The sequence below is a fragment of the Pelodiscus sinensis genome, chromosome 5, assembly GCF_049634645.1.
Source record: "Pelodiscus sinensis isolate JC-2024 chromosome 5, ASM4963464v1, whole genome shotgun sequence".
Classification (NCBI taxonomy): Eukaryota; Metazoa; Chordata; order Testudines; family Trionychidae; genus Pelodiscus; species Pelodiscus sinensis.
The window spans coordinates 4,772,632-4,794,249 of NC_134715.1; the positions used below are offsets into that span (position 1 = coordinate 4,772,632).

At 50.0% G+C, this 21,618-nt stretch overlaps 2 protein-coding genes across 11 annotated transcripts in view; one reads left to right on the forward strand and one right to left on the reverse strand.

The window, feature by feature from the left end:
• Window positions 1-3,511, forward strand: part of CSGALNACT1 (chondroitin sulfate N-acetylgalactosaminyltransferase 1) — a 75,924-nt gene extending 72,413 nt beyond the window's left edge. For all 9 annotated transcript variants that reach the window (XM_006125363.4, XM_025185792.2, XM_006125366.4 and 6 more), the window contains 2 exons: window positions 1,237-1,318; window positions 2,270-3,511. In XM_006125363.4, coding sequence (XP_006125425.1) covers window positions 1,237-1,318; window positions 2,270-2,553 — 366 coding nt within the window. In that variant the 3' untranslated portion in view covers window positions 2,554-3,511. The remainder of the gene's footprint in view (window positions 1-1,236; window positions 1,319-2,269) is intronic.
• Window positions 3,512-3,868: 357 nt separating this feature from the next.
• The window catches only part of SH2D4A (SH2 domain containing 4A), a 30,269-nt gene continuing 12,519 nt past the window's right edge, over window positions 3,869-21,618 (reverse strand). Inside the window, exons 4-10 of one of the 2 annotated variants that reach the window (XM_075929299.1) lie at window positions 20,302-20,467; window positions 17,155-17,235; window positions 15,551-15,689; window positions 13,819-14,035; window positions 12,490-12,620; window positions 9,842-10,062; window positions 3,869-8,162 (exon numbers count right to left, since the gene is read on the reverse strand). In XM_075929299.1, coding sequence (XP_075785414.1) covers window positions 8,070-8,162; window positions 9,842-10,062; window positions 12,490-12,620; window positions 13,819-14,035; window positions 15,551-15,689; window positions 17,155-17,235; window positions 20,302-20,467 — 1,048 coding nt within the window. In that variant the 3' untranslated portion in view covers window positions 3,869-8,069. Of the gene's footprint in view, window positions 8,163-9,841; window positions 10,063-12,489; window positions 12,621-13,818; window positions 14,036-15,550; window positions 15,693-17,154; window positions 17,236-20,301; window positions 20,468-21,618 lie in introns of both variants that reach the window. The other variant, XM_075929298.1, reaches the window with a different exon arrangement.

Here is a 21,618-nt window from a genome sequence, read left to right on the forward strand (position 1 = left end):
TGGGCTGCTCTAGGCCAGGGGTGGGCTGGAGTGACTCCCCCAGCCCCTCTTTAATCAGTTAACCAATGGGATGGGATTTTACATCGCTAATCAGAGATGGCTGCAGTAGTGGCAGAACAGTAGAAGGAGCAGGACTCAAACAAGAAAGGGCTAGCACTGAAAATGGGCACACGAGAAGAACCAGAAGGGTGCGCCGTGCTCAGTGGGGCTTGCAATCAGGGGTGGATTCCCAGCTCGGTCACAGACATCGTATGCAACCTTGGGCAGGATTTTCAAACACAGGCGTGAAATCCCAGGACCTTCTGTAGTTGGCCTCATTTTCCAAAAGCACTGAGCACTTGGCAGCTCCGCTTGATGTCAATGGGCACTGCTGGATGCTCAGCACTTGACAATTTCAAGGCACTTACTTAGGCTACTCAGTGCAGATTTAGGACCGTAACTTTAGATCCTTGTTTTGAAGATCTTGGTCTTTGCCTCCATTTGCCATCTGTAAAATCAGGACAGGGACACCTGGATTTGTCTATCAGTGTTGACTGTTAGCCCTTGGGGGCCGGAGCTGGGCACTGCATGTCGGTACAGTGCCAGGCACCATGGCACTCTGAACTTCGCTAGCACCTCTGGTCCCTGCTGGATTTCAAATAATATTTCAGTCTCATTGGCTTCCCTAATGTCTTATGTCCATTTGTAGAAGGTTTTAAGTCATTTCGTTCTGCCAGCCAAATTGCCTCTATGGCACATTAGAACTGCGTCTTTTAGAAGAGCCCTGCAGTCGTTTGCTAGCGCATCACTCTTGTAAACTAATCAAAAGGTGCCACACATCTGCGACTGGCTCACTTGGTGCTGTATTAATACATTCCCAAGACCGATTCAGATCCTGTGGAAACTAGCTGTCATTTAGCATAACAACCTTCCTGCTCATGAGAGTAATCTTCCAAAGGTGACTCTCATGACGCAGGCTTTTCCTGAGTCTGCAGAGAGACACCCTGAAACAATAGGCCTGAGAGCCGTGGGCTGTCTGCATTCAGCTCAGTGGAATGGTAACGCTAATAACTGATGATGACATTCGCTGACTCTGCCACTGTTGCAATTAAAGCTGGGTCAGGCCCTTATCCACTGGCGGGGTATGATGCAGGTGGGATAGAACCAAGTGAGGTGGCTGCCCCCATTCCTATCCACCCTCTTTTGCTCAGGTTACAGGTTCTATGGCTGTAATATACATGCTCCTTTTCCCCCCAGGTTATAAAAAAGGAAACTGGATTCTGGAGAGACTTTGGCTTTGGAATGACATGTCAGTACAGGTCCGATTTTATCAACATAGGTAAGAATGTGCACTTAAATAAGCCTGCTTTAGAAATGCTGGTTCAGATTCTCTTCGCTGATGCAGTCCTTTTGTGCCACACCCCTGGGAAGGGGGCGTGGTCTAAACGCTGATGTACTGTGGCTATTCCTAGCTGCCATCTGGGACCCTCCCCCTGGCATACAGCTCTGTCCCCCACCTCCATAGCAGCCCACACAAACAGAAGCACCTTACAGAATACCCTGAGGTCAACACCTTGGGGTAGTGCAGCCCAGGCGGAGAAGCTGGTTCACCAGCCCTCCAGCAAGAACGTTCTGCCTTTGATTTCAGCAGGAGTTTCTGAAAATCAGAAATGCAAATCACAGGCAGAAACTTTTGTTCTTGGCTTTCATGGCTGACTTGCTTTCTGCCCCGGCTTTGCGGAGGTCAAGGCTTATCAAGGAAACTGAGCATGAACAGAAAGTGCTGCTTGATGCAACCACAAAGCACTATGGGAAGAGACTTCTAAAAAGTTGAGAACTTTGGGCGTGTTTGCAGAAATTGGTGTAAATGTAAAGCGTGCCAGAGCGAAGAGCTGGGGTGGAATGAGACAGGAGAACCCTAACTGTACAAACTCACTGGGGTCGGAGACAGCTCTGAATAATGGTGCAGAGTATGAGTTGCTGTAGGGTGCACTGCATTGGTTTATTTTGTCCTTCATACGACTGCCAAGTTAATTCCAAATGGCCTGCAGATGTCAGACTGGGAAGGGTTGGCAACTTGGTCTTCTCTAACCTCACTAATCATTGTGTGATTTTTTTTTTTTTTTCTGGCCAGGAAAACGGTTCATGTAACTGCTCATTTGTAACAGTGGTGTGAGAGGTGCTAATGTAGTTCTAGGCTTCCAGGAGAGATGATTTTCCTGGTTGCATTTTCCATGGAAAGGCCATCTATTTCTAGAATTCATTCTTTCTCATTTTTTTTTCGCACAAGGTGGCTTTGATCTGGACATCAAAGGCTGGGGTGGAGAAGATGTACACCTCTACCGCAAATACCTTCACAGCAACCTTATCGTGGTCAGGACGCCTGTCCGGGGCCTCTTCCACCTCTGGCACGAAAAGCACTGCCCAGATGAGCTGAGCCCGGAGCAGTACAAGATGTGCATGCAATCCAAAGCTATGAATGAGGCTTCTCATGGCCAGCTGGGGATGCTCGTCTTCAGGCATGAGATTGACGCTCACCTACGCAAACAAAAAACCAGCAGCAAAAAGCCATGAAGCCAAACCCAAGAACTGGTTGGTTGTATTTCCAAAAAGACTGTAGCTGCTCAAAGAGAATAGGAGTGTGCACAAGCTGGATCAGAAAAGCTGGAGCTGGCAGAAAAAGGAAGGCAAAAGGAAATGCTCTCCCCTTTTCTTTCCTCCCTTAGCAGCTTTTGAATATGCCATTTAGCTTGCTTTCCCGTGCTGGCTCGGGCCAGGGAGTTGGCGACAAAGGCAAGGTGAGAAGAAAGATTTTAGAAACCAGGAGCTTGTGTTCAATTCTTGTGCCGCCCTAAGAAAGGGTGTGTTGCATTCCATTGAAATATCCCCAGGTGGTGACAACAGCTGCCTTCATCCTGCAAAGACTTGTGTCCATCTTTAATGTACTCCAGTGGGGTTGCTCCCACACACAAGTGTTGGCAGGATTGGGCTTAGCGTGACCTTTGTATTCAAAAGGGAGGAATGATTTTAGGTGTCCACCTTGCCACACCTAAATGGGGCCTGGTTTTCAAAAAGCACAGAGCACCTGCTCTTCAAAAAAAAAAATAACCTCTTTAAATGTGGCTTAAGGAGCACACCCAAAATGAGTAGTTGCATTTGAAAATGTGGGCCAGTCTTGAGTAGACAGACACAGTCACATTTAGTTTCATAGACAGAAGCATCTAGGACAAGGCTGTCTAGAATCTAGAAAGATAAAGATCTACGTAAAATATGAAATTCCAAAATGCTAGAGCTGGTGTTATACCCTACTCTGTACGTTAAACCAAAAATGAAAAGCCATAGCTTGGAATTTTCTGCAGACTACTCTCTTACAACATGTTTGGTTCTAGAGAATGTTAAGTATATCTGGCTTGGTTTGTTTTACAGTGAACTTGTTTTGCATGTGAGTTATTTTGTGCAGATGTAAATTTCCTACTTCAGGCCTTAGTTAGAAATAGCACAACTTTCCTGTATGTTTTGAAAATGGTTTGCAGTTTAGATCATAGATCCATAAATAGAGCTATTTCTCTCACCCGTGAGGTGCTTATCCTGAAATTGGCTAGCAGGCTGAAATGCATACCTTCTTTATTGGAAGTAGTGTGACGAGAATTCATTTATCAAAAGAAGAACATGAGTACTGAAATGAAGAACTTTTTTTATTCCACTAGAAAAAGGAACATTATCTGCAATCCTGATTTAATGAATGACTCTGAATAACAAATGCTGTAGATACCAAAATGAAGGGCCTCTTTGTGACTTGTTTATACCAAAGTATTCAGTATAAACCAAATCTAGCATTTTACCCAGTGCATAGTGGAGTCTATAAGTGCTATAAGAAATATTTCTATGAAGGATTAATTGGAGCCTCTGATACTCAGTGTTCCTAAGTGCTTCCCAGAAATTGATCTGCTTTTTAAGAGCTTTGTTTGATAGTTGCCTCTAGCACTGTTCAGATATTTTATTGAAACCATAAACTATTTTATTTTAATGCGGTTGTTTCTTTTGGCATTTTAATTTGTATTAGCCAACAACAGATGCATGGGCTAATGTTTGCTTTCCTCCTGTTTTCCTATCATTTCATTGTTCAGTAGCTTCAAATTCTTTCAAGCCATTTGGGATATGAATGGGGTTGTCACTATTTGTGCATTACCATAAGGAAAGCCAGGGGAAGGAAGAATGCCAGGCAGTACAGTAACAATGAATAAAATAGGGTGTATGTGGACATCGGGTAGTAGGCATACTGCCCCCTACCTTTGTGAAACATTCTTTGGCAGAGGACACACACTGAAAACACCTTATTGTAAGTACCTTCTTTTACTTGATATTCTAGAAGTTATGATCAACTTTTTAAAACTTGTTGGGTTCTGTGAGATGAGACCATCACCCACAGCTGTCAGCCTCTCGAGCTAAAGAGGCACTATTCAAATGTTTAGCCCTAGAATCTCACCTGCCTTTAAATGTGGGGTGGAGAAACATTGGTTGGAAGACTCTAGATTCTAAATAGCTAATCTTAAAAAGGGGGGAGTGCTGTAATTCTTAGGCCCTACAAAACTCTTTGAAATTCTTCCCTTATCAAAAGTGTGTGTAAGCATGCTGACGCTGCATGGCCAGACACACAAGACTCCTGCTTTCAAATCTATGAAGATACGATTGATAAATCCATGCACTGAATCAACAGGCTTATTTAAATCCCACCCCTTGTACACAGCAGCGGTCTCCCAGAAACTGACTCAAAACTAGGTGCAGTGTCTGAGTGCCTCAAGCGCCTGTTCCCCACTCCTCCCACCATGTGATTGGCCTGGCATTCCTACCTTGCTTGTGCCCTGCACAAGCTTTAATCCGTCCCTGCCCTGGCATAACATCTTCATCCAGCCCCTTTCACACCGTGACAAGCAGAGCTTTCAACAACACTGCTGTAATCCTTGGCCGCAGAAACCGTTTCAATCACTCTGTTCTTTCCACAGTGGCTCACTGCCCCCTGAGCCCTGAATTAATGATAAGGGAAGGAAGGGACCGTGCTGTTCTCTTGAAGCTGCGATTAATTACAAGCAGCTGGAAAGTACAGCTTGCCCCACTGGAGAAGTGAGATAAAGCAAGAATGGGAAAAGCACCCTTGTTAATTACAGCCCTCTTACTGGGAATGCCTGCTCTTGATCTTCAGGGCCTGAACCACTGAGCCTTTCACCTAGGTTCACGACAGAACACACACTGAATTGTGGGCTAAATAAATGGTCCACGAATAGAGCCGGTGCTACAAGGATCCACCTGGCCTCCCTGCATCGATGCTGTTACATCACATTGCTCTCAGCCTTGTGTGCTGCAGTGGGAGCTCTGTGAGGGGAAAAACCATCTCAACAAGCTGGAGGCAGAACCTCTGTGCTAGACCAGGGGTGCACCTTACACAGGAAACCTCTGGTTACGGCTGTGATTGTATCACAGCAAAAGTAAGCGCGCAGTTCATGGAACAGCTAGGGGGAGAAAAGCATACAAAATCAGGGAATGGTGATGACAACACACAATGAAACAATTTAACAGTACAGTGTGACAGTGACCGCAGGAGTTTTACCTGTCAACGTAAACTAGTTTGAATGTAGAGACGCACACTGTGCAATTGTGGTTCAAACACACATGATGAAAAAGCTATAGAATAAAAATAACTGATTTTTTTTTTTTTAGTAACAGATGAAAATTGCAACAGTTTGCAAAAGGGCTGAGGTGTTACACAGGGACAGATGGTTCTGCACATTTTACAAGACGAGGCAGCAGGTTCGGCCCCCATGCTCTTGCTAGGCATTGCAGAGCTATGACAGAGCTGGGAATCTGGCCATCATGCTTCTCCTGAACTCGAAAATGTCCTTGTTCCTCAAAATTCTTGAAGAGCTCCACAGTGAGTCTGATACCACTTCTGTGCTGGAATACAGTCTTCAAACAGTGGTTTATTTTAAACACCATGGGCTCACCAACATCAAGGTGTTTTGCTTTGTTTGGCTCAGTGGCCCTGCACTGAAGAGAAAGCAGCAGGTTGGTGAAAGCAGGAATTAAGAGTCTGGCCAGATATGGTTTTCTTTTGAGCTTTCCAAGAGCGCTGGTTTTGCTATTGGGTATCGCCAAGTTTTATGCCGCAAGACCAGGCAAATCACTTCTGACATGGACATGGATTGAGGGCTTGTCATCAAGTTGTAAGCGTGTTCTTGATTGGGGGGGCAAACTTTTCAAGCCTAGCATGCTTCAGTAACAGCTGTGGCTTGGCAAAGAGCAACAGTCGCTTGAACATCTGCTATGACCCAATGTAATCCTCACTGTGTTCATTGTGATAAAACTCTTGGCAGGCAGGCTCCCCCTCTACCTTGTGGCAACTGATTACACAGCATCCAAGTGCTCATTGTGATCATCTGATTGGCCCTCCCGTTTAGCAGAGCATGAAAACTTCACCCAGTCCTTCCTGCATCAAGTCCATCCTCTCTCTCATTGCTGGGGTAAGGCATCTTACTTTTAGAACATCTTACCGTAAGTTGAATATTTTATGTGATGGAGAATAGAATCAAAATCCACAGGGCACAGAATAAAAGCGAAGTGTAGGATGCTCTTTTCAGAAGTGACCTGAAGGCCTTTGTGTTGATGGTTTTCTTAGGTTGTGCAGAACAACCCCAAGCCACATGGAAGAGGAGAAATGGACAGGTAATTTAACCTGAAACTGGACTGATTTTCATTCACTACTCAGATCACAGAGCTTGTATGTGGTTGTCATTTCGTGTAGTGGAGAGCAATAACACATCTGTTTTTCATACCATGCACCATCAATCCTGGCACTGACATTAGGACGTATTTTAGAAGCGCTTCGAAGCTGTTCCACGACCAGTGGTCCTTGCAAGCGGGGCACTTGTGCAGCTGCTCAGGAGCGATTCAAATGCTGCCCAGCTGATTAGCAGAGAGCCCACAGCCAGGTTTTTGTTTCTACTGGTGGTGCACATGCTTCAATGCACATAACATTTATTGCATACACGGCTGGAAAAGATTAGCGGGAACATGGGCTTTGATATATTATACCACAGCTCTCTGGGCCAAGCAAAGCTCAGCTGTTTACGTCAAAAAGTAGAAGGCCCAGCGCCGTTCAGCATGAGCAGTTCTCTCTCAGACGTGCCTGTGTGTGATTTGGGTGAGACGTGTGGACAGAACTTCAGCAAACAGTTGTTCCATTATGGAAAAGACTGGGCACTTTATTTGCAGGCACCTCGCATTGTTCGTGTCCACATTCGACTTGTGTAATAACTGATGAACAGTAAAAGGTTTTACTAGATATGAAATAGCCCAGGCTCTGTGGATGCAAGAGTTAAAACGTCTCCACCAGATTCCAGCTTGCTTTCTTTAACAAACCTGCTGTTTCCCTCCCATCTCCAAAAGGTTTATTTCTCCCCCGTGTGGAGATAAGCCTCACCACAGTCTTCTAGTCAGGGATTATGTCGCTGCATGGGCTGCACTGGTCTTGTGCCGGCCTTTCTGCATGGGGTGGATTTTACAATGGACCTGATCCTGCAGCCCATTGGCATTAGTGGACACTCAGAGGACTGAACTGCAATTATGCAACTTACCACTGGGGGGTCGGATCAGCTCCTTGACCAGAGGCGACCCCGTCGAGTTTGAAATACCAATTTCACTGCACAGCTGGCAAACTTCCCACAACCTGGCAATTGGGGTTGCAACATCGGAGGGCAAAATTCTGATTGAGCTGCGAGAGCCCAGAGACATTTACACAAACTGTTGCTGTAACACATGGCAGCCTCTTCCTTCCCAGCAGGTCCTTTCCTTGGCTAGGGTTCCTCCAGCACTTGCTCGGCTGCTGAATGCCGCTAATAGAGAACAGCACCCAACCTTAAGTGCTGACTCACCATTTTGCTGCTAAGCATTTTCAGACCCAGGCACTAGTTTGGAGGATTTCACTTGATTGGTGCTGGCTGTGCATTGGGGGGGGGGGAGGGAATCTCTCGGATAACAGTTCATCCGTCCATTTGGGGAAGGCACAGGTATGTGTCACAAGGGGGGACTGGAGGCTCTCACTCCAAGAGTGCACAGTAGTCAGGTTCCAGGCCCTGCTGGCCACATGGGTAAAGCAGTAGTTCCTTCCCCACAGAAGTGATGGGCTCCTCCTGTTGGCCAAAGGACAGGCGTTAGTCTCCCCCATCTGAAATTAGCGCAGACGCACTTCGGCGCGGGCAGCCTGTCAGGGTGAGCGGACAGCTTGCTGTCGACTCTGCGCCAGCACAGGCATGGCTTAGCCTGACCATCTCTCATTATCAGGGTGCGGAGTTCAGAGCCTGCCCTAGCCCCTGGAATAGCTCCACAGACTTGTGGCACTGTACGGCCTTTGCGGTGTATGTCCTTGTGCAGGCCTCATAGCACAGTTTAAATGATACAATCCAATCCCCTCAGGCTGTCAGGAGCTTTAACACTCGGCTCTAACTCTCCCTTGGCCACAGCCTCCCCACCACTGGTCACTGCTTCAGAGAAGGGCTTGTCTTATCCCTTTGCATGAGACGTGTGCACTGCTGGGCACCACTCCAGCCACGATCTACCTCCCCTTGCTTACCTGGAAGGTACAAAAAAAGTGAACCAATTAACCTACCCCCCACACTCCACCCTTCAGCTCTGTCTTCTCCCAGACTGTGGTGTCTCATTCCTCCCGCTGGCTGCAGCTGATCTCCTGCTCAGCTCTCGTGAGCTAGCTGGAGCAAATGGATTCAAGCACCATGCTTGGCAGGCAAGGGGAGTCCAGACAGCTACATTTCTCTTGGCTCCCAGGGTGGGCTTTGCTGGGAGGATGGTCTTTTTGAGAACAGTAATGTCATTTAGGGGAGTTTGAATGTGAGGTGATATTCACGCAGGGGAGAGGGACCCGATGAGGCCCAAGCAGCATTTAAGTGCCCTGTTCTGAGAATGTACGCGGAACAAGCAGGTTAGCTTTATGTCAGTCCTCTGCCCAGGACTGAGCTTCTCTGAACGCCAACAAGTTACTGCTCAGTGAAACAGGCTTGCAAAGGGGTGTAAGTGTATTCAGTGAGCTGGTACCACCTGTCAGTCACCGCTGTACTCTCTCCAAGCAGCACTGGGACTCCACTGGAAACAAGATCTGCTTTCATTCTTGCCTTACACACCAGAACGAATGGCGTAACTAGCTGGCTGGCTTGTCTGACTGCTGCAAGCCAGACACCAGACGGCAGTGCCCCAAGAAAGGTCGCACTTTAGAGCAGCCACTTTAGAAGCTCTCAGGGTGAAATTCAGTCCTGTGTAAAGGGGCAGTAAAAGGCCCAGGTGCCCAGTACGTGCCACCGCCTCCTTCACGCTAGGGCTGATGTGATGTGTGACCTGAGTGCTGCAATAGGGCAATCCCCACCCCAACCAACAAATGACCTTCATTGCCTCCACTCACTCATACTCTCAGCTGGCACTTGGCACATGAGAGATGCCGAATCCTGAATCAGAAACAATGGGAAACTATTGCAGAGAGAGGCCCACCCTGCTTAGCTCGGCTCCGGGCTACTTTAGCTACGGATGGTGCCTGGCTTTTATCAGCTGTATTGCTCTGTAGCCCTACAGTTCCCAGCAGACAGTCTGTGGAAGGGAAAAATCTAGGGGCAACCCTGAATCACGTCACAAGGTTGCTAGGAAAGCTGGTGTGTTGATAAACTCACCTTCATCTGCGGGTGGTTATCGTTTACATTACGGCAGCCTGTGCTCGGAGCTGTACAGACAGAGCGCGTCTCTGCCCGGACGAGCTTTAGCCCATTACAAAGATGAATTGTAACAACAAGCAGGGAGAGGGGCTCACCTTGTGGTAGTCGACAAGGTCGGCCAGTGTAGAATGCTGCAGCTGGTCCACTCCCAGGAAGCTGTAGGAGCTGCTGGAGGCGTCTATTAGAAAGTGCTTACAGCCCTCCCGGGACACATAGGAGAGTGTGTAGCCTTTGATTTTGTCACTGACCCGGACCAGAAAGCTGCCGGGCACAGATTTGCTCAGAAGCTCCTCTGCTTGCCATAGGGTGAGGATCCCTGCCAAAACCAAACCAAAGAGCTTACAGGAGAGCAGCACTTCGTGGCGGGCTGAACGTAACGGTGCTAATTTTGGTCTGTTTTAACCTTCTAAACTCATCTGTGGCATTTCCATCACGCTGGACGTCTCAAAGCACTTCACAACCTCACCACGTGCTCTAGGCCCAATCGTAGCCCCGCTCACTAGCCGTAAGCCAGCGAGCATGACTCCAGGCAGCTGGGATGTCATCTACTGACTAGATTACAGCGAGTGCGGGTGGGCCTGCCTGGCTGGCGTGTACACAGACCGGTAGATGCAGTGCATAGCTGTGCTACCTGGTCGCAGATGTGCCCACACCCAAAAGGAAACAGCTCCTCACTGAAGTGTACACACACACACCCCAGGAAATAGCTCCTCACTGAAGTGTACACACACACACCCCAGGAAACAGCTCCTTACTGAAGTGTACACACACACACCCCAGGAAACAGCTCCTTACTGAAGTGTACACACACACACCCCAGGAAATAGCTCCTCACTGAAGTGTACACACACACACCCCAGGAAACAGCTCCTTACTGAAGTGTACACACACACACCCCAGGAAATAGCTCCTCACTGAAGTGTACACACACACACCCCAGGAAACAGCTCCTTACTGAAGTGTACACACACACACCCCAGGAAATAGCTCCTCACTGAAGTGTACACACACACACCCCAGGAAATAGCTCCTCACTGAAGTGTACACACACACACCCCAGGAAACAGCTCCTTACTGAAGTGTACACACACACACCCCAGGAAATAGCTCCTCACTGAAGTGTACACACACACACCCCAGGAAATAGCTCCTCACTGAAGTGTACACACACACACCCCAGGAAACAGCTCCTTACTGAAGTGTACACACACACACCCCAGGAAATAGCTCCTTACTGAAGTGTACACACACACACCCCAGGAAATAGCTCCTTACTGAAGTGTACACACACACACCCCAGGAAATAGCTCCTCACTGAAGTACTCAATCAAGGGCCCCATGCCAGTGTTTTGTTTCTTTTGCTTGACTTAGTATTTTTGGATCTGCTTCTGCACAGCCGCCCCCACCCCCTCCTTAAGCTAAGACACATGCTGCAGCCTTACTTGTTCCATGAGCAGCCTAACACACACACTTGGCTCTTTGCCACCGACCCCGGCCAGTGATGTCTCTGCCTCATCCCCTCCCCCACCAGCACTGTGGGGTTGGCAACCCCAGCCATTCTCCAGCAGCTGCTTAGAGAGCTGCAGAGGCAAAGGACCAGAACCGACATCTGCCGAGTCCCACGCTAGCGCTTCAGCCTGGATAGCTCTGCCGCTGGCGAAGCACCCGGCTGCAGCATCGCTTCGAAAGCGGCATCTCCTGGCCAACGCGGAAGGGCTTTCAGGCCGATCCATTGAACAGCCAGACGCATTGAGCTGTTGAAGCACATTTGTTGTTTGGGCACAAGTGCCCCTCCAGAAGAGCGACCGGCCTGGGAATGCTCCTGGTGGGTGGGAAACGCCCCTCTTTTTCAGATCGGCCACGTCGCACTGTGTGGCTTCGTCCCATTAGCCGGTGTCGTCCCAACCACCACGGCTCCAGGGGTCTGCAGCGCCAAACCCCTGGAGACGTGGTGGTTGGCACATTTACAACACCCCGGGCTCGGCCTGATGCTCTTGGGTTAAAATCATTTTCCTTCTCCCATGTGGGTTGCCTGCCACAGCTGATGATTAGAAGGTCAGAGAGGGGAAATGACTTGGCCAAGCCCCTCCAGCAGGTCTGTGACAGAACCGAGAGCCAGTCCCCCACCTCTGCACTGCTCCATGCTCCCTCCCTGGCTAGGTCTCCTTGCTGTCACTTTTGTTAGTGGAGTGGAAGAAGTTGCCCAGATTTGTTGCTACCTGTTCTGGGTCGTTGCTCTACCCAGCCTACCTCTTGTGTCTTGATACTGTCTTTCCTTGGTGTCTTATTGGTCTTGGGGTAGGTCCCAAATGCCCCAGTCATGGACCAGCGCATTGCAGAGCCAGGTGCTGCACAAACCTAGACCGAGCAGGCAGTCCCCACCCCAAAGATCTTGCAGTCCAAATGCCTGCACCATATGAGAAAGGATCTTGTAAGCCCTGGTCTGGCAAGGCACTTAGCACACGCCTGTACACATGGAGCTGCTCCACAGACTTCAAGCCAAACCAAGGATCTGGCTGAAGATTTTCTACTAGCAGGAGACTGGTCATGATGGGTGAAGGGGAAGGTGCTATCCATGCATGTGGCAGCAGAGGGACATCCAATATAACATGTGAGCTGCAGTTTGTGCTCAGGGACACGCATGGGTCTGCAGACATTTCTGCAGCCGGGAAAGGACCTGAGGTAACTTCCCACTGAGCACTCTCCTAAGGCCAGGAGAACGTCCAGGGGCTGCAGTACTCACCATGGAACCAGGGCGCTATCCTGTTCGTGGATTTCTCATAACCAGCCCGAAGAGGAAACTGCTCCTCTTTAAACCACCTGGTGATGCTCTCCTGGGTGGAAGAGGAGATGGTTCTCTGCACGCCTGGGTTGCTGTGGGTCCAAGAGACGCTCGGTTTGCACAGGGAGTTCAGCATCCAAGTTCTCTACAGACTCTTCTACTGCACTCAGCTCTGTGGTGCCTGAGGCCCATGTGGCCAAAGGTGTGTAGGCAACAAACATCAAAATCAACCCCAGCTCAGCCCTTAAATACCTTTGAGTGCCCAGGCCAGAGCACCTGCAGTAGCAGCTGCTCTTTGTCAAAGCTTAGATCTTGGGGCTTTGATGCTCTCCTGTTAGATGGATTAAAGATGGCCTCTCACAGATCTGACATGGGGGGTAATTTCTAATTATTGTATTACTGGTGGTATTCACCGCTGCCTGACTTCTAGGAGCTTACTGGCAATGCTTAAATAGACAGCTGGGACACGGGTTTGCAACTAGAGCTGGCTAGAGAAGATTTATTCTCTCTCCTTAGGGAAACAATGTGAACATATAAGTCTGTCAGAATTTCTCTTTGAAATTCCCCAGATTTCTGCCAAACCTCAGAGAACTGTATTTTTTTAATCAAACTGAAAAATTGACAAAACTTGAGAGAAAAATTGTGAAGATTTCTACTTTGTTGCAACGCCATTTCCCACAGATTAAACAAGCTAATGAATAACTGTTGGCTGGTGCTGTTCATCCTTTACTCTCCATTTTTTGAGGAGTAACATTAGTTTGAACCAAGGGGTTTGATTTGAACTAATGTGGCTCGGAGCACACTTCCTGGTTCGAATCAGCTGGTGCTCGGAATAGCACGTGGGGGAGATTATGCTAATGAAGTGCGAGATATTTAAATCCCCACTTCATTAGCAATTTCAGTTGCCTACATTTGCATCCCTAGTTTGAACGAGGGTGCAAGTGTAGACATGCTGAGTGAATCCAGCGGAGCCACTTCAGTGCAAGGGGATCCCAAAGCACACACTCGGTAGAGACAGAGGCTGAGGAAACCATGGAGTTAACACCAGCTGACACTGCTTGGTATCCTTAATTAAATACTAAGTCTTGGATAATCACAGTCTTCATTAATGAGGACTAGATCTGCCGTGCATAGAGCACCCTGCCTCAGAAGAACATGCAGCGCAGACAGACCGTGTCTGACGGAAGATGCCACAGTAGTGAATGAAGGTTACTAATCTCTAAGGCCTGGAAGCACCACAACAAAATGATGCCAGACACCTTTCAGCACTGGGAAGGGGGCAGTTCTTACCTGTTGGGCCTCCCATTTGCTACCCCAGAGTTTAGGTTTTTAGGCTTCGGTGGAAGGGGTGGACGGGGGGGCAAGTTGTTCTCCTTGCTCCCAAAAGTCTTGGAAACTTCGGCGACCTTCCCTTTGCGGATGCCTTGCAGCGACAGCCTGTGGTAGTCATCCCTGGCCTGCTTTGCAATGGAGCGTCTCCTCTCATCAGCGGCTTTGGACTTCCTCACTGGAACAGAAGGAAGGCTTTGAAATGTGTTGCCTCTTTAAACAGCCCCAGGCTAGCTGCAGCTAAGTAGATGCCTGTGTCGTACAGGCTAGATGGTGCTCCAGCTGCTCCCCAACCCCAGCTTGGCATTCACCTCAAACTCCTCTGCTGAGGGACCCGTGGCCATGCAGTAATGGGGGAGGGACGCAGAAAGAATTCATTACTGGTAAAGGGAAGAGGGGGCATGACTGGAAAAGGTTGGGCACCACTGTGGTACAGTCACACAACCCCCACACCACAGCCCTGTGTGTAGATCTTTCATACAGAAACTGAGCGACAAAAATCCACCCACAGGCAAGAAAAGGGGATTGTGAAACCACAACAATCAGCAGCAGATTTACAGACTGTTGGAGGACCTCAGGCTACTTTTGAAACTGACTAGTTTCCAAGGCGACCATGACCTTGGGAATGGAGCTGTGTAGGGACAAATCCAGAGGTTCTAGAGCGCAGGGTGTAAATCAACACGCCAGGGGTATGGTAGCAAAAGGCTGACATAAAATGCCCCAGGACAGGATGGATGTAAATGGGTAGCTAGAGGGCTTGAGCAAGGGCCAGCACAGAGACAGCCTGAAGGAGTAGTGTCTATTTAGTCGCCTAAGGTCACGTCTATACTTAGCACGCCAGAGATCCATCTTCTGGCATTCGATTTAGCGGGTCTAGTTAAGAACTGCTAAATCAAATACTGAGGGCAGCTCCAGCCAGTGGTGGTACTCCTGGCAGTCGCAAGGACTAAGGGAAGCCGACTCCAGCTACGTATTTTATGTTGCTGGAGTTGCATATCTTAACTTGACCTTCCAGGTCTTAGTGCAGACCTAACCAAAGTAATACCTAATTTTCATTAATACTATGCACCAGTAGTTCCCTGTTGGGAGCTGCCGGATACTCAGTGTTTTGACCATCAGAGCGATTATTTAGTGGCCTTGGTAAGGCCTACATTTAGGGACCAAACTAGAAGTGAGATGTTTGTTATACACCATCACCATCTCCCGCACACCCACGGAGACAGCTCCAATGCAAAGAACGCATCTGGCCCTCAGCCAATAACTACAGCAACTCCTGGGCGCAACAGGCCAAGTTGTGGAATCTGGCAGTGGGGCAGTTTTACCCCACAGAGCCAACCCTGAGACACAGCACTGGGCTGGACGTATCCAGGCATCTTCCAATCTGGGACTTTGCAGAATTTTGTGTTCCATTAATTTTGGGGGGGGAGGGGGGGGACGACAGTTTGATCTTCAGTTCTGAAGGGAAACTATTTTCTAAGCGTCTGTATTTCCCCTGGGATGAACCCCTATTTCCCAACTTCCTCTAGTCTTCTCACTACAGAGCCATGTGACAGCCAGGCCGGCTTAGCTGTCTAGAGCATTGCGTTGATTAAGGCCCCATACATCAGCCAAGTGACCAGCTCCTGTTCCACAGAAGAATCTGACCAGTTACAGGGAGGGGAGAATAGGAAAAAGGGCGACGCCAGCCTCTCACAGGATTCCTGCCACTCAGGATCGTCCTTATCCGATTTCTGCACCGACTCCGTGGCCTCCTTCTGGTTGGGGTTAATGTGCGGTGTCCTCTCTGCGGATGCTCTTATGCCTCCCGGCCGCCTCCGTGAAATATCCATCCCCTGCTAGGAGACAGAACGTGTAATGCCTAGTGCCGGCCCTGGCTTCCACTGGTGGCCTTTGGCAGGCTCCGGACACCAGGTAGGTGTGTCCTTTCGCGTCTCCTGTGAAATAACTGGGGTTCCCCAAGACATGGACCCTCCCCCCTACCTGGGAGCCCAGCTGCACAGGGGCTTCTGGGGTCCATTCGTGGGCACAGGCTAAGCAAATCGTCAGCCCAGGGCAGGTTGGGCTAGAGGGATACGAAGTGACATTAAACAACGCTAAAGGTCAGATCATTAAGGGTGGCCAAGGAGCACTGCAGGGGACTCTTTTATCCTTGGCTGGCGCAGCACCAGCCCAGTCCTCCACACAGAGAAGAGCAGCTGCCAAAGCCCCAGCCCGGGGCTCGTCGGCACCTTACGGTACCCTAGTGATTCTTGTTTCACTCTCAGCCAGCGCCTGCGCCACGGCCAGCTTTGCTTTCAGCCTCCCAACCCACTCTCAGAGCTGCTTGTAGAGGAAAGAGTTCGGAGTCCACTCAGAAAAGCACTTTGGCTGTATCTGTCCAGGGACGGTGGCGCACAGAGCAAGTCTGGCAAAACTGTAATGCTACACAAGAACAGCCAGACTGGGTCAGACCAAAGGTCCATCTAGCCCAGCGTCCTGTCTGCCCACAGTGGCCAATACCAGGTGCCCCAGAGGGAGGGATCACAACAGGTAATCCTCATGTGATCCCTCCCTTGTCACCCATTTGGAGACAAACAGCGGCTAGGGACACCATTCCTACCCATCCTGGCTAATCGCCATTGATAGACCTAACCTCCATGAATCTATCTAGCTCTTTTTTGAACCCTATTAAATTCCCAGTCTTCACCGCATCCTCTGGCAATACTGCGCAAACGGGTTGTTGAGTGTGGAGAGGAGAAGAATTTGAGGGGACTGCTGAGACAACAGGGGTGCTGAGAAAGGGCCAGCCCCACACACGGTGTGCCAGCCGCGGTGTGAGGTGAGGATAAAAGGCACTCGAATGCAGTGGTAGAAGCAGGGAGTGGACTTTGCTGCGGCAGGCTGGTGCACGGTTAAATCCTGGGGCTGGATTTTTCAGCAGGCTGGTTCTTCTGTTTGGAGCTACGCAGGCTAAGACAGAAGGGTGGTGTTTGGACAAAGGCCAGGTCAGTGCAGAGTTCCCACGTAAATCTCTCCCCAGTTCCAGGGGTGTAGCCGGGGGATACAGTACAGTGTTTGGCAGTCTTGTCTAGCTAGACAGGGAGATTGTCTTTGGGCCGGGGCTGTCTCCCCTGAGACAGCGAGTGCAGTGCCAGGCACAGCAGGGTTTCAGCCATGCCTGACTGAAGAGAGGCTCTTCCTGCCCATCTTTTAGGGGGTGTAACTATCCTGGGAGCTATTGAGCCAGTGGGGGGGCCTGAGGCACAGAGTCCAGCCCCTGCAGGGGCGAGTTAAGAGCACCCCAAGCTCACTGCTTACCTGCTGAAAGGCAGACTTCCTCGGCTGAGCCTTGGCTTCTGTTAACATCTGGTTCAGGTCTTTGCCTTTACTGGGGGTAGCCTAGACATGCAATGGCAAACAAACCCAGCATGAGCCCTGGAGCTCTTCCCAGTCCCCGCCGCTCTGGCCCCAGATTCAAACGTCGGGCTGGAGGTTTCATTTAAAAACACACTGGTGGCGGCCCTGTTAACGCTCACCCTGTGGCTGGAGCCTGGGCGCCATGCCCCCTCCTTGGGAATCACACACAGGGTGCTCATTCCAGACCCTGCAGTTCATCCTCCTACGGGATTGTTTACACTCTATCAGCTTTCCTAGTGCTACAGGTGAGTGTCTCTCTTTCCCTTCAGGACTCCAGGGCCTAGTACTGTAGTACCGAGAGGGCCATGCTCACAAGCGAGGCCTGGTTGTGCTGGGTGCTGTACAGTGAGTTTAAAGCATGAAGAAACAAGACAAGGGGTGGCTGAAAGGCAAAACCAGCACACCCCCCCCCCCCCCCCCCGCAGAGAGGAGGACTAGAGAGGAAGATTAGGTGACTTGCCCCAGCACAGATAAAGTCTTTGGCAAAGACGGGCCCAGACTCAGCTCTTACAAGCCTCGCTCCAGTACCTGAACCCCAAGTCCATCCTTCCTTCACAGAATCACAGAACTGGGAGGGACCTCGTGAGGTCATCGAGTCCAGTCCCCTGCTCTCACTGCAGGACCTAGCACTGTCTAGACCATCCCTGAGAGGTGTCTGTCTAACTGGGTGTTAAATCTCCAGAGATGGAGATTCCACAACCTCCCCAGGCAATTGATTCCAGTGCTTCACGACCCTGACAGAAAAATTTTCCTAATGTCCAACCTAAACCTCCCTTGCTGCAGTTTAAGCCCATTGCTGGTTGTCCTATCAGAAATGAAGAATCATTTTAATAATAATAGTAATTTTTCTCCCTCCTCTGCGCAACCACCTTTTAGGTACGTGAAAGCTGTTATGTCCCCTCTTGGTTTTCTCTTTCCTACCGTATCTCACTGAGCCCTAGTCCCTACCCCATGCCATCAGAAAGGATGGAGGAACTGAGAACTCAACAACTTCCAAGCATTGGACGCCCCTGACCTAGTGAGAAGGAAGAAAGGACCCCTGTAGCCTGCAAGACTCTGTATGTATCTGAATGAGTCACTTTCTGCATTCTAGAGCCCTCCCCTCCGAATGCAACCCTCCAGGTTAGAACTGGAGAAACCCAGACTCAAGTGCATGCTCTGCCACAGACTTCCTGTGTGACCTTGGGCAGTTCACTTAGCCTTGCTGTCCCTTATTCTCATTGCATGGGTGGGGGAGTAACAGCCATGCCCTAGCTCACAGGCTACTCAGTTAGTGTATGAAAAACCCCAAGGTGTTCGAACCCTGCAGTGACAGGGACCCTGTCACTATTACAGACTGACTCTCCAAAGCCACTGTCTCTGTTGGCTGAGAGCGTTTGCCACCCGTCAGAATCCCACGTACTGTGCTCTCAGGACGGGGATGTCTTGTACTTGAAGCCAAACACAGCTGGGACTCTCTCTGAACCCTCCCACGTGGACCACTAGGGATGTTAAAAAGTGGGCTTTTTTGTAAACATGTAACCACTGGACATTTTTTCAGCCGGGTCCCCGTGGGTACCAGCTCCCATGGAGTCACCTGCTCACCCCTGCACTGCAGTGCCTCATTCTTCAAAGCAGAGCTGAATTGAGATACTCCCCTAATCCCATGACTCCAGGAGCGGAGACTTTAAGAAAATCACCCCATGCTGGAAGACTTGCAATACAAACTATGAGAGCTGGAACACTGATATCGCCCCACGGATGTCTTACTGTCAACCCAGGCTCAGTGGGGCCAAAAGCAAGCCTTGAGTTACCTTGCTGTTGTACGTTGATGACAGAGCCATGGGCAATGTTAAATACATACTCACAGTTCTACACAACAGTAAGAACTAACCCAAACCCGGCTGGACTCCATGGAAGTCTTTCTGCTAAACTTCAATGGCCTTTGGTGCAGGTCTTAAACATGCCAGTGATGTGTGTGGGTAACAGATCTTTAGCTCGGCAGCCATTTCTCCCATGAATAACAGTAAGTGGCTAACACTCCAATGCATCGCTAACCCATTTCTCTGCAACCACTTTAAAATAATTTGTAACCCCACAGTAAAACTGCCAGAGAGGAAACTCTCTCCACAAGCAGGGTCATATCCAGCTTTTGAAGACATAAAATAGCTTTAACTTTACAGAAAGAAATACAAGCAGGCCCTTTAAAACAGCAATACCGACATCTTTGCTAAGGCCCATTCCTAAATATGCTAATTACCTTACCCATTACAAAGATAGCTTCCCCACTTATCACCCCTGATTAGCCATTGATTGACTCATAAATAGCTATTCCCTCCCTCCCTCTTCCTCACCCCACCTTCTGTACTAAATCTGATTTGTCAGTTTAATAACGTGTTCACTTTTTTCATTGTATTCCTTTGGTATATATGGTCATGCCAATTCTCTTCCAGAATATGATCTGAGGAAGTGGGTCTGGCCCACGAAAGCTCATCACCGAATAAACCATCTTGTTAGGTCTTTAAAGTGCTACATAGTTTTTCCTTTTGTTTTAGTAAGATCAGACTAACACGGCTACCTCTCTATTACTGTTCTTCGTTTATGGCTTGTATTACAATAGCACGAGGCGTCCCAGAGTCACTGGTGCCCATTCTGCCCCACAGCGCACCCGTGCAGCCGCCAATGGAGAGAGAGAGTCCCTGCCCCCGAAGAGTTCACAGTTCAAAGGATAAGGGGGGAGGGATTACAATCCCCATTTTACAGAGGGGAAAGTGAGGCATGGTTAAACAAAGTGCCTCGTTGCTACAGAGAGGGTGGTATGGTTCAGAACAGGACCCCTCGCCCTTCCCCCGGCAGTTCCTAGTACGTTAGCCACAAGACTATCCTCCCTCTCAAGGAGGCTGCTCTGCTGAATTGTCTGGCTTTTCCAAAAACATACACAAAAGGAGCCTATACAAATCAAAAGGCTGGTTTCCATTCATGTTTCAGTGTATCCAACCCTGGCCCCATTCAGCTCAGAATCCTTGAAACCCCCGGCTTGTGAAATTTTGCACCCCAGAAAGCACATACCTGAGCAAGATCCCTGCTTCTCTCCTTTTGAACCGCCGTTACCGCTTCTTCCTCTTCCCTCGCTCCAGTTTTTTCCTCCTCCTTTTTGCGATCTGCCTCTCCCAGGGATCCCTGCTGAGAGCCCAGGGACCCTGGAGCAGATGCTTCCAGGAATGTTTCACTTCCTCTGTGAAGACACCAAGCAGGAATTTTGGAAGGGACTCAAGAGCCCTCAGCCTTTCGCCTTCCAAACCAGGATGCGACCTGGGAATGATGCATTTGGCAGCCCAGCAGCAGCTCACAGAGAGGCGAGCCCAGCCTCCGCACCAGGAGCCCCGACAAGTCACGTCATCACTGATGGAAGTCTGATTGGGCGAAGGGCGGCTCCTTCGTGCTGGAGGCAGGGGGCATGGGGAGACGCCACAGTATCCACCGTCTGCCTCCTCTGCCATCTGCAAATGGCCTGGGACAATCCAGCCGACCAGGGAACCCCTCCCTCAACTGCTGATTCGGAGCAGGTAAAACAACCCAACCAGCCCCCTTCCCCAGTGCTAAATCCCCCCTTTCATTTATGGCCAGAGTCCGCTGCAAATCGCTGGTTCGCAGGCAGAGCCACTCCAGGGATTTGCTCACAACGTTAGTGATCAATCTCCCCCCCTTCCTTAGGGGCCAGCCCTGCGCCAAGATCGCTTTGGCAGCCTCAGAGCCCTTCTCGGACGGGGCAGGCCTCAGCTGCCCAGGGAGACACTGGACTCTGTGCCTGGTAGCTGACCCTCAAAGGGTTTGTCCGGGGGCAGCCCAGGCGCCGCCCGCCGGGAGGAAGGCACAGCCACTGGCATGCGGTCAAGAAGGCAGCAGCCTGCCAAAGGGACTCTCAAGAAGCCGCTCGTCAGGGCTGATGAGCCGGCCGGCAAACTCCCCAGCCAGGAAGGCCAGCTAAAGCTCCCTGCGACATTCGGTCCAAGGCACGTTCCCCAGGGCTGGCCACGTCTGCTACCCACCTAGGGCTTTCCCAGCTTCCACCAAAGCTTGGAGGGGAGGGATGCCCCCTTCCCACACAGTGTCTCACCCACACAGCACTCCCTGCCCCCTTGCAGCTGCCCCAGACGACTCCCTGTAGGTTACGTGCTTGCTCCCAGTCACGTGCCTGCAACTCCAACACCCTTTTCTTGTAAGAGCCCAAGCCCAGATCTCCTTAGACACACAGGTGCCTAACTCCCCTGGACGCCAGTGAGAATTAGGGCCTGATTACGCGTGAGGATCTAGACCCAGGTGCCTAAAAGGCACACATCCGTGTGACCTGGTGCCTCTCTATGGATGGAACATGTGTGGAGGAAG